Source organism: Haliaeetus leucocephalus, unplaced genomic scaffold (assembly GCF_000737465.1).
Source record: "Haliaeetus leucocephalus isolate CR32 unplaced genomic scaffold, Haliaeetus_leucocephalus-4.0 Scaffold340, whole genome shotgun sequence".
NCBI classification, from domain to species: domain Eukaryota; kingdom Metazoa; phylum Chordata; class Aves; order Accipitriformes; family Accipitridae; genus Haliaeetus; species Haliaeetus leucocephalus.
Genome location: NW_010972776.1, coordinates 2896569 through 2908142, shown reverse-complemented (window position 1 = coordinate 2908142; position 11574 = coordinate 2896569). Strand labels below are relative to the sequence as shown.

The following is an 11574-nucleotide window of genomic DNA, read 5'->3' as shown; positions in this document are numbered from 1 at the left end:
GGGTGGGGCGCATGCGCTGAGGCGAGGCGGCGGGCTGGGATGGTGGTCCGTGTCCGTCCCTCCCTGTTGTCTCTTTCCCTGAGCTCTGGGGCCCCTTCTTACCCCTCGCGTCAGCCCTGGGGCAGCTGCTTGAGGCTGGGCTGGTACAGCTGGAGGCTTTTTTGGGGGCGGGGAGGGGTGAGAGGAAAGCTTGGCGTTGCCTCATGGTGTGAGGCCCGTGGGGCCCACAGAGGGGCAGGTGGACACCCACGCGTGAGTGGGGCAGGAGGTGGCCAGCAGTAGGAGATTGTCACAGAACAACTCAAACCTTGTTTCCCGTAAGGACTGCTGCCTCGCAGACCGTATCGGCCCTGTTTCGGTGCCGAACGCGGCCAGTCGTGGTGGCGGTTGACCAGGGTGTCCTTTTGCTGTCACGATTTTAGCCCTCGAGTATTTGGAAGGGAACGAGGAGGAGGAAGCGGGCTGGTTTTGCAGTCTGTGGTGTTCTGGGGGGGTGATGGTGCAGGGGAGGTCTTGCCTCTGGAAACGCTTGTGTTGCACGTGGGCTTGCCCCATGCTGGGGAATAACAAGCAGTCCCCAACCCTGTACCCCTGCGTTCTGTTAGCCTGGGGCTTCTAATATAGGTAAGATTGTATGTAACTAACCAAAAGTAGTTCTATATCCGCTGAACTGGAGCCTTGAAGCAGCTCACATCTTCAGAGTAAAACTGCATTTTAGTATTCCTTTCCTTCTTTCTGACATAGGTCTTACAAACGCTTGTGTATGTGCTTAATTTAAAACATGTGGCTAATCCAGTTGTAGTCAGAAGTCCCATTTACATGAGTGAAGTGGGATGGGATGCATAAACCTGCAGAGTTGTGGTCACAGGTTATTATGTTACTAAGTTACTGAGGGCTGTCTAATTTGTCCCTAATAAAAGGCTGAATTTTATAGGTAGGACTGTAATACAATATTACAAATGCTGTATTTAATGGAGAGGGAAGCAATTGTGCTGTGAGTCACGGATATTTAAAAGTATTTTTACGAGCTGGTCTGTATATTACACTAACCCAACCATAACCATGATCTACTGCACTTACAGTTGTGTAGTCGTAACTATTTTGGCCTGAGTAAGAAAGACGCAGTTACCTACAAATTCGGATTATTAAACATTGTTGCTTGATGTACGTCCAGTATCTCCACACGTGGTGTGTAACTTGGGGTGTTCGATGGTTGTTTTCTTTCCATTTGGGCTGTGCAAAAAATTGTGAGCTTTTGGCAGATGTGGAAAGTGAATTAGGTGATTGCTGGTACTGTTGAGGTTTCTAAAGCTGTAGTAATAGTGTCACTACTGCACTCTTGTTTTATTTGTGTATATGGTAGCTTTCTTATTATAGTTGCAGATTTATATTGGTGCTGAGTCTTGTTATTTTGTACCACTGGAGATCTGTGGAGGGAAAGAAAAAAAGAAATAAATTGAGGAGTGTGCTGATTTTCTTGTTGTACCTGTTATGGATGAACAGACCAAAACAGCAATAGTCTTACAGGCTCTTATAAGGTGACTTTTTTCCAAACAAATGCTTATTTGATGCTGAGGTTGGAAAAAAAAAAAAAACCACCTCTCAGAAACTGCTTATTCCGTTTTATCACTATGTGTTAATTCCTGACAGTTTTACAGTGTTTTATACCATAAAGATTTTTTACACTTAGTTACTTTGTGGTGGCTTGTACTCCAAGTGAATTATTTTTTTTATTAATTATAATTTCACATCCAAGAGTAGTTTCTGTTACTGTTTGAAATGAGAGGATTCTCAGTAAGTTTTTATTTCCTATTTTTCAAATTAATTAATATTAAAGTAGTATTCTATAAAGACTTACCTTATAAGTAAGTTTACTTGGTTCAGCAATCTTAATATTTAGAGACTTTTTGACATTAACACTATAATGCTATACATTGGAGGCAGACTTTAGGCCACAGAAATTTTTTTTTCTTCTTATGCTGCTGCTTTTTTTTTTTGCCTTTTTTTTTTCTCTCCAGATCTTTCAAGTAGTCGTTTCAGAACAGCTAAGTAACTCTTGAATTTGTTTTTTTTTTTCTAACCAGGGGATCATTGATACAGGATTATTCCCATTTTCTTATTGTTGTTCTTTCTTTTGTAGTAGTCCTTGACACCGAGTTGTTTTCTTTAGTTTCTAAAAATACATCTCTGGGCTTCACCAGGTCTCCCTGGAGAGATTCTTAACTTTGGATGTTGAATAAAATAACTAGAGTGGAAGGACTAGGCATTTGCAGCAAACTGCGTGGGATAATTGTTGCATTAAGTACCTGTTTCGTGAAGCAAATGTGCTACATTTCAGAAGCAAACTCGGCTTTAGTTCTTCCGTGTTCTCCCCTCTCCACTTGTGCTCGCTCTTGCCACAGAAAGGGGAGGAAGGTGGATACTGTGGAAAAAGTTGCTCAAGCAGCTAAAGAAGTCTGAAGAAGTTCAGCCGTAAGAATAACCTTAATCTCATCTGACAAGGAGCCAACGTGACGGGTTGCAGTGTGTCAGTAGGATTGTCCTTCGTGAGGCTCGTACTCAGCAGTCTTGGAGAAACAGAAGTGCACGGAGTTCCTGCCTTCGTTCTTATCACTTACCAGCCTTAGATCTCTTGCGTGTCCCCAGTGCCTGACTTAGCACTTGGACTACATTTTTGTCTCCTGAACCACAGCATATAGCGAAGGGATTCTTCTGCTACTATGATAATTTTTTTTTTTTAATTAGTATCCAGTTTAGAAAGGGAATGAAGAACAACATCTTTGTATTGATGGGTTTACAGAAGGTTGAGGGGTGGGAGACCACCAAAGTGGAAAGCTGAATGATGTTAGTTGGCCTGGAAGACATAGCAGGGGTGAAGGAAGTACTTACAGGAAACCTGCTTTCTCATTTGTCGTAGATTATTCTCTCCACTGTCACATAGGCAGCAACATACTTGGCCAAGGCTACCTTATTTTATCAGCAGAGATGGCAGAATTTGAATCCTTAAAAATACTGCTTTGCTACCTCTGTCTTTTATTGAAGTGAAAATATAACTTTCGTTCATGGAATCTCAGTTTGCGTAATGCTTTGCCTGAATTTTGTTAAATTTCACAGAGTTCTTTTCTGCAACAAACTCTCTTTTCAGTGCCAATATGTTGCCAACCAACTGGACACCTGGCTTCCCAAAAACTCAAGTGCATGTTTTCTAAGCTTGGCAAGTCAAGATCGAAATGAAATTATGATAAAAATCCATGTGGATTTCTAACTTGGAGTCTGAGGTTCAAGACAAAGGTGAGAAAGCCTGAAGAAACTGGAATGCTTCGTAGGTACACAAATTGGGAAAAGGAGTTTATTTCCTTTGAAGTTACTGAGATTGTCTTGAGTAATACTGAGTCCATTATGAAGGCGTACGGCCTGCTGATTCCCTTGATACTAATGTGGCTACCTTAATGCTTAGTAATGTCAGCACTTTGTAAGTTATGTCCCATATTAAAGAAAATGTAAGAATATCTTGTGTATAACTATGAAAACTGATGCTAAACAGGTAATACTTCTCAAAAAAAACCCAAACAAACCAACCCAAACCCAAAAAACCAAAACCACATTGTAATCCTGTGACGAATATACCCTGTATTAATTTGTCTCAGAGACAGTAGCATTATGTTTTTCCAGGTGTTTGAATGCTCAGTGTACTTAATGTAGATAAATTGCTAGGTCTGACAGGTATGGAAAGTGAGCAAAGCTTGTTGCCTGTGGAGGTGGGCTATGCAGAGGCGGCGCTTCATGGATTAATGTGATGGCTTTGGACTTTGTGGCTTTCTAATGGAGCTTCCAAACATTTAGTAACTGTTTTTTTTCAACACTGTTTTAGGTATTCTAAATAAGCACTGAAGAACTACTGATAGCAAACTAATTTCCATCTGGACTTTACAGATTACATACTATCAGTAAATTTTTAACCTGCAAGAGAAGGAATATTGCCAAATGTTCTACACGCTAGTATGAAATCAGTATGCCAGTTATTGTTTTGTCCTACAATATTGAGATTGAATGCTTGGAGATTATTACTGCTATTTCTACTTCTAATAGTAATCTTGTGATCTTTTATACCTAGTTAGAGATTATTATATAGGCAGTTAAAAAGCAAAGAAACTGTGATTCTTCATTTCCTTTCTCCTGTTCTGTGTAATCCAAGATCTTCATGCGAAGTCGTATTTCCTGCCCAGCTATGACCAGAGCACGTGTCTTGTGAGGTTGTGCTACATCTGCAACCCAAATAGCAAAAACTGCCTTGCAGCTTCCTGGGGGTCTGATGGGTTCACTGGGGGCTTTGTTTTAGGCATTAGTGCTGTATGTTGAGGTTATCTATTGCTTATGCGCTGCCTGGAGCTTAAGGTCTACTTGTTAATAACCATGTTATACCAAACAACTGTAGGATAGTTCAAAGTATTAGGGGATGTAATAGAATGGCTTGTTGTAGTGGGCCTGTGGATCCAGTGGTTTGGTTGGTTTGCTCTGAGTTTAATATTTTGAGTAGAATTGGAACCAAGTTTTCTGTTGGACAGATGTAGCTGCCTGCATAGCCCTGCTGAACAGTATGTGTGTGGTCTGGTTTATTCTGCGATTTGCCCCTAAATTTCTGTTGCCTCTGGTAAAAGGCAGTTTAAAAAAAAAAAAGAAAAAGATTAATTAATTGGTAGAGCAGAACGAATAACATTGATTTACAGAGCAGGATAGGTAATGATATTTTAGAGAATATTTTAATGTCCCTTCTGTAGTTTTGGTTAATATGTGTGTGGGTAGATGGCAGCGGGAAATGATACAGAACTGCCTACTGACTTAGGATTCAGTATACTTAAAAAAAAACCAAACCAACAAACCAAAACCATTGATAAATCCTCCCTTGCTTATTTGAAAGTTTAGATGTTGGAATGTAAACTCAAGTTATGAGTCAGTTTTCATAACTTTGTGTTTGTAGGGTCCTGCAATGTGTTTATTTAAATCAGTTTCTGATGGCCTCTGCACAGATCCTCTGAGCTGTGCTTGACTGGATTCAAGGCAGAAGTTACTAAGGAATCATACCAGTATTTTGGTTGGCAGGTGTAGTTTACAAGTGATTAAAATAAACTGCAGAAATGAGTTGCGTATTAAACCAGACCGTGACCTCTCTTGAGCTTAGCTAGGCGAAGTCTGTCATGCAATGTATATAGGTTTATCTGAAGATCAAGAGATTTCCTCAAAATACTCCACCCTGTCCTTATCTAAACTACAGATGTCAAACACAACAATGAAAGTATTCTAACACAGAAGTGACTTTGGATACAGAAATCCACGTAATTAAAAAATGTCTTAAGCACCTGACACACATCTTCGCTTGCAGGTCATCAGGTCTGGTTCTAAAAATTTATCTAGCAATTGGAGGAGTCTTCATCGCGGTTGACGAACTATTTGGAGAGCATGCTTCTTTTTGATGAGCCTATGTATAGAAATGCTGGAGCTATTGGATGACAGACTTCATCTGGATCTGGAAAGATAGAAGGTTCATAACTTATTTCTGACGAAGTCATTTGTGGGAACTGATCTCAACTGAATAAAACAGGACCACTGGTACTGAAAGAGTAGTAGACACAGAAGTGTAAGCTGCCTCCTGCCAATCCTGCAGGAGGAAAAAGAATCACAAAATTAACTCTTGCTTATTCTTTAAAAGTGATATAAATGAGTTGGTGGCTGCATCATCATGCATATCCACATGGGAGATCTGAAGACAGTTCTTAACTTTATAAAGTAGGTTCTTATGAACTTTATTGATTTGTTAATGGGCTAATAATTGTCTCCTCTGTTGCTTGCTATAAATTTCTTTAAACAGCAGAGTATTCAGAGCAAGTCTCCTTTGCCCAGCTCTGACTGTGACTGAATACACATTCTGGGGGAGGCATAACTCGGGCAAAGCCTGACTTGTAATGCAGCTGGTAGTGCTGCATTTAATAATGCACTAGATTGAGAGGGTGAATTAAGAATTGGGAACAGAGGTAAAAATGTGATTGAAAAATCACCTTCTGGTTTTAGTATTATTGAAAAGAAAACAGTAGTATTTTACAAGTTGGTAGTTAGTGATTTTTCTCTTGTCTGTTGACATACAGAGGAAAGTAAACTCTGAAGTCAAAGCTCTGGCCTACAAGCATTTTACTCCAAATCCTAGATATTAATCTTTTTCTTTATAGAGGCTTGTTGAACTCTAATATCCGTTACCATTACATAGTATAATCATCTTGATGGATAACGTGAAAGGAGTTAGGTGTCTGCTTATGCTTTTTGAGCCCTTAATAATTTTATTTGCTCTAAATTAGAAGCAGCTCTTGCGCAAAGATTAAGTATATTGCTACTCTCCTCTTTTCCATCCAAAATTTCCAAACCTGGTAACTAAAAGCTTGGTAGCTACAAAGGGTTCCCTCACCCCCTTTAGTTTCCTACAAGATGATGGTACAGTTTCTTATTCTTTAGTTCATTCTGCATTATTTTGGTACATGTACTGAAAGTATTAAAAATAATTTGTGGCTGGTGACTTTTTTGCTTTCTGAGACATGAGGTCGGATGCAATGCAAGTTGTTCCTGGCCAGCACTTGTGGTGTCTCAGCTGGCAGCATCCTGTTTGGGACAAGACAAAGGCCCTGTTCTGGAAATACTGTGATGATGGGGCTCTTCTTTTCTTACATATAACCAGAGGATTATATTCTTTGCCTGTACAGACCATATAACGAGCATAAAAATTCAGTTTGCCATTAGGGAGTCTGTTCTGTACTTGCTAATACTCAGCTGTTTGCCTTTTCCAAGGTAGGGCATAAATTTTTGTGCGTAACAAAGCTGTGCCTGGTTTAACGTGTTCATCAAACCGCTGCTGAAGAGGCTGCCTCATCCCTGGCCACCTCCCGCCTCTGCCGTGGCCCAGTATAGTCCTGTGCTGACCAGTGTGACCAGTGGGAATGCTGCTCCCCATTCTGGGCCCTTGGGTGCCCACTGGCCTGGCCGGCAGCAGAGCGGCTGCCCGATCCCTGTCTGCCCTGTCCCCATACAGCGAAGTGCTCTCATGGGGGGACCTGGTGCTGAGCTGGCTCAGCAGGCTGAAAACAAGACCCCAGGAGTTGCTGTTAGCCTGGGAGGAGCAGGGGTCTCTTCGCTCTGGTGGAGCCTGCTGAAAAACTCAGCCCTGCTTCGGACAAAGCAAAGGGGCAGGGACGCATCCTGCGGTCTTGTAGCCAGCATTGGCTTATACCCCTGTAAAACAATCCTTAAGTGTTCTTAAAAAGCCTGATTTATAGCCTCAGGGTATAGTTTCACAGTAGCTTGAACCTTTCTAAACGTGGGCTGTGATTTGGGTGGTCCCTCCTTTCTGTTACTATTAGAGCATTAGCATTGCAGTGGGCTGGACCAGAACTGCCTAAAGCCCTTCTCTTTGGTTTTTTTTCCCCAGTTAGTCTTCTGGTTCTTGATCTTTGTGACTTTGCAGCTGGGAAGTGCCGGTGCTGTCGCAGGAGCAGGAGTAGCATGTCTGGCCATAACGGAGTGTAGGATTTGCTGAAGTTGGAGACGGTGGAAACTTTACTTGTGCCAGTCATCTTTATTTTATCTCACATTTTGTCTCTTTTTTTTTTGGTAGGGAAGGGGAAACAGACCTGCCAATATTGTTGGAGCTGCTGGTGTTACTCTGTATTGCCTAATGCCTTTATTTTATTATTTTTTTTTTTAAGGGAGAATCTTTTTCTTTGAAACTAGAGGCTCTTGGACTTAGCAATACAATGTAATATTTATTTATTTATGAAAAGCTGTCAGTGTTGTTCCAAACATGTAGTTCACCTGTTCAACTCCAGTCCATCACAAAGGAATCACTAATGCTGACTGTAACAGGTTTTTTTGGAAAGTAAGTAAAAGTGTTGGTCAAGGACTCTGTAAAAAAAACCCAGCATGTCAACACTTAGTGTTATCACAACAAACATAAATGAGAGGCTGTGCATTCTGCAAGTATTACAGTTTTTATTCCAACTTTCAGAGTATCTTCTTTTATTTTTAGATGAATCTGCGTTCTGTATTTACTGTAGAACAACAAAGGATATTACAGCGTTATTATGAAAATGGAATGACAAATCAAAGTAAAAATTGCTTTCAGCTCATATTACAGTGTGCACAAGAAACTAAACTGGACTTCAGTGTAGTCAGGGTAAGTACTGAGGCCTTCCAAATTTGTATGTTAAAGTTATGCACATTCATTTCTTTACATAAAATACCTGTAGAGGGCTGGAGTCTCTAACTTCATACGTGTCTTAAATCAGACTTCAGTGTGTGTGTGTGACGTTCATTTTTATCCAGTGAGTCTGTTTATAGTTTGTTTTCGCTGAAATGTCTTCACGTGATTGCTGTATTTAGCAGGGGCCTGGATTGCACAAGGAGTGATTTTTGTTTGTTTGGTTTGGTTTTTTGGGGTTGTTGTTTGTCTTTTGTTGATGATATTATGGTTTGGGTTTTGGGGTTGGCTTTTTTTTATTCATTAAATTGCAAATTAGTTTGCCCTGTAGAAACCTTGTGCAATGTATTGTATCAAAGAAAGGTCATGTTATTAGGGAACTATTCTTAAGTTAAATTTCTGTAAGCTAATGTATTTGGGGGAATAACTGTAGAAGTATTTCTTTTAACACACTCTGTCACACTTGTATTCCATGTCACAATCATAAATATTGTGGTCCCTCATGGTTATTTACAGTGAGTACATTCTTTTCTTATAAAAGAAGAATGTCACTAGTGCTAACGGGAGCTCTTCCAAAGTCTGTGAATTCCACAGGAAGGGAAATAATAATCCCTTTGTGAAACACTAGACAACAAAATGGCTGTTGTCTCAGAGCAGAAATAGAAATCATCAAGCATTAGCTGAAAAAATAACAACAGTAGTGGAACTACCAGGAGCTGCTGCAACACTGGACACTGAAGAGGAAGAAGTAAGACCAGTCTAGTTTTTTTTTTAAGTGGTGTACCAGTGCTATATTGACAATAACAACCCCTCCTGCTCCCTAATTCTTACCTGGATTCCCCTCCCTCAAAATACTCTGAAAATACTAAAACTTACTTTCTCAGCTCTAGATGGTGGGAAGTTCTGAAAGTCAGCCAGAAATTCAGACACCCTGGAACAGACAAACAGTTGTAACAGGAATCTGGATGCTGATGATGCAGTCAGGGCCTGTTTTTCTATTTTTATTCTGATTGAAGGACCTAGAGGAGGCAGCCAGTCTCTCTTCTACTTGCAGTTCTCATTCACTCTCTGTTCTTCATGTTTCCCTGTCCCTCTCTGTTTCCCTTACTGCAATAATGTATCACAGCCTTTTTCCTTCAGTTTTCTGCCCTTACTGAGCCCTTATTTGCAATACTTAAAACTTTTTTCCTGCTTGTGAAGTGCAATGGAAACAGACCCAGCATTTGTCCTGCATTTCTCATATTTTTGCACAATCTTACCTTTCCTTCTTTACAGCCCTCCTTTCTGCCTCTCCTAATCCTCCCCTTTTTTCTTTTTTTTCTTTTTTTTCCTATAAAACTCTTGGACAGAGATTAGTACTTCTTTGCACCATGTCTAGCAAAATGATACTTGTGTTGCAGCTGGCACTTGCACATATGACTATAATAGGAACACGAATTCCCTAAACGTAACAGTTATGATTCAAATGTCATAAATCTATGAATATATTCTTGTCCTGAATCAGGATTTCTGTAACCTTGTCCCATAGAACTACATCCAGTATTTCCAATCTTGAGCTGGGTTGGAAAAAAGAAAAGTCCTATTTATTATTTGATGTAAACCTCTACAGATTTTTTACTGCAATACATAAAAATATGTTCTTCCTTTCAAAATTAGGAAATGTAGTAGAGTTACTCCTGGGAAAAAAAACCTGTCCCTCTTCAAATTTAATAGAGATGTATTCTAGCTACATCAGGTTTGAATGACTGAAACTAGGCTATTAATATTAGTATACTTCTGCTGGTTGCTTGTTGTCTTTCATGAAATGTGAGCAATGTGACTTGATGAAGTGCAGAAGTTCTCCAAGTCTGATTTTCACAGTATCACTGAGTGCTGGGAGCGGTGATCAGGGAGGTGGTATGGGGTTCTCCCCATAGTACAACAGCAGATATCAGAAGAGTTACAGCTTCATTATTCTTTTACACATCTTGAAAGATTTCCTGAGGACTCTTTATTTTCAGATTTAGGGTGGACCTTCTGGTCAAAACTAATGGGCAGGCACCACTGACAGTCTCTCTGTGGTGTGTATCTGGATTGTGGGACAGTCTGAAGTTCCAGCTCTGCCTGAATCAAACTGGGAATGTAAAATCAGGCTCTCTTAAATTTCAGGTAATTTTCTTAACAGCTGGACTTTTGGTGTATCATCTCTTCTGGGATCTTCTCCTCCTCCTAAATAATAGTTAGGAACTTCAGTAATGCTTCCAGTGTTAGTGAAAGTGCTCCCGAAACTTACTAGTTGGGGAACTTGATTGGAACAAAGATTTGTGTCCCTTTTCTTAGGATATTTTGTACTTAATGACTCCTCTGTCACATCTGAAATTAATACCATGACCTCCAAGCTAGTAACAATGTGGAGCTTCCTTTTCGGTCTAAGGATATAGTTTTACATAATTATTCTTGGTCCTAATGTCTCACAGCGCTAAAAATGGGAGGTTTTGTACTCTTTCCCTTCTCCCAGCTGCACAATTCTTTCTCTCCTTTCTTCTTGTGCTGATCATCTCTTGCATTTATTTAGTTTCAGAATAACCCAGTTAAATTTGTTACCCTTTCCAAAAATTTCGGTTTTTTTTTTTTTTTTTTTTTTTTTTTTTGCCAATTCAGTTTTATGCCTTTTGGGGAAGTTGCACTCGCTGATCCTTCAGGTGGGTGCTTTTGGATAAATGGTGGGAGTAAGAAGCTGGGGACATGGTCAGGAGAATGGGACTCTATCAGCAGTGGCAAATCTGACTTGTGCTGTCTCATGAAACTGTAGTTTAATCCCAAGTGAATAGTAGTGCTAGTAAGTTATTTACATTTCTTTGAATGCATTTCTTTTCAGGAAAATTGTGAGGAAAGACTTCAGATTTTAATTCTATACAGGTGGAAAAGTTGGGAATGAAATCTGTTTTCCTGGTCCAAAACCTGCAGTGTCTCTATTATAATTATAACTTCTATCTTGAAAGTTTATTGACTGAGCAGAAATTAAAAAAAAAAAAAATTGATCTTCTAAATTTGTTTTATGCAATAAAGTAACTTGAGATCTGTGGCTATAATTTCTGTATTTAAACTTACTTTTGAGAAGAAAAATTTTACCACTAGTAACAGATTTTATTGCATGCAACAAATCATGCCTTAGATTAGGCATTTTGTAAAATTTGACACCAAAAATGAGTAGAATGGAATGGAGACTTCAACATGCTTCTATATGGCAGGGATGCATATTTTCTTGTAGAAAAATCTGTTTACTTCCTTAGCAGGTATCCGTACGTGAAGAAAGCTTTCCTCCCTTCATGTGATGAGATGGAAACCCAAGATAGGTA

General features: G+C 39.8%; 1 protein-coding gene across 1 annotated transcript in view; it reads left to right on the top strand.

Annotated features, from left to right (window-relative positions):
• Positions 1-3144: 3144 nt before the first annotated feature.
• HDX (highly divergent homeobox) overlaps positions 3145-11574 on the top strand; it is a 44216-nt gene continuing 35786 nt past the window's right edge. The window contains exons 1-2 of the mRNA XM_010572416.1: positions 3145-3291; positions 8066-8212. Of these exons, the coding sequence (XP_010570718.1) occupies positions 8066-8212 (147 nt within the window). The 5' untranslated portion in view covers positions 3145-3291. The remainder of the gene's footprint in view (positions 3292-8065; positions 8213-11574) is intronic.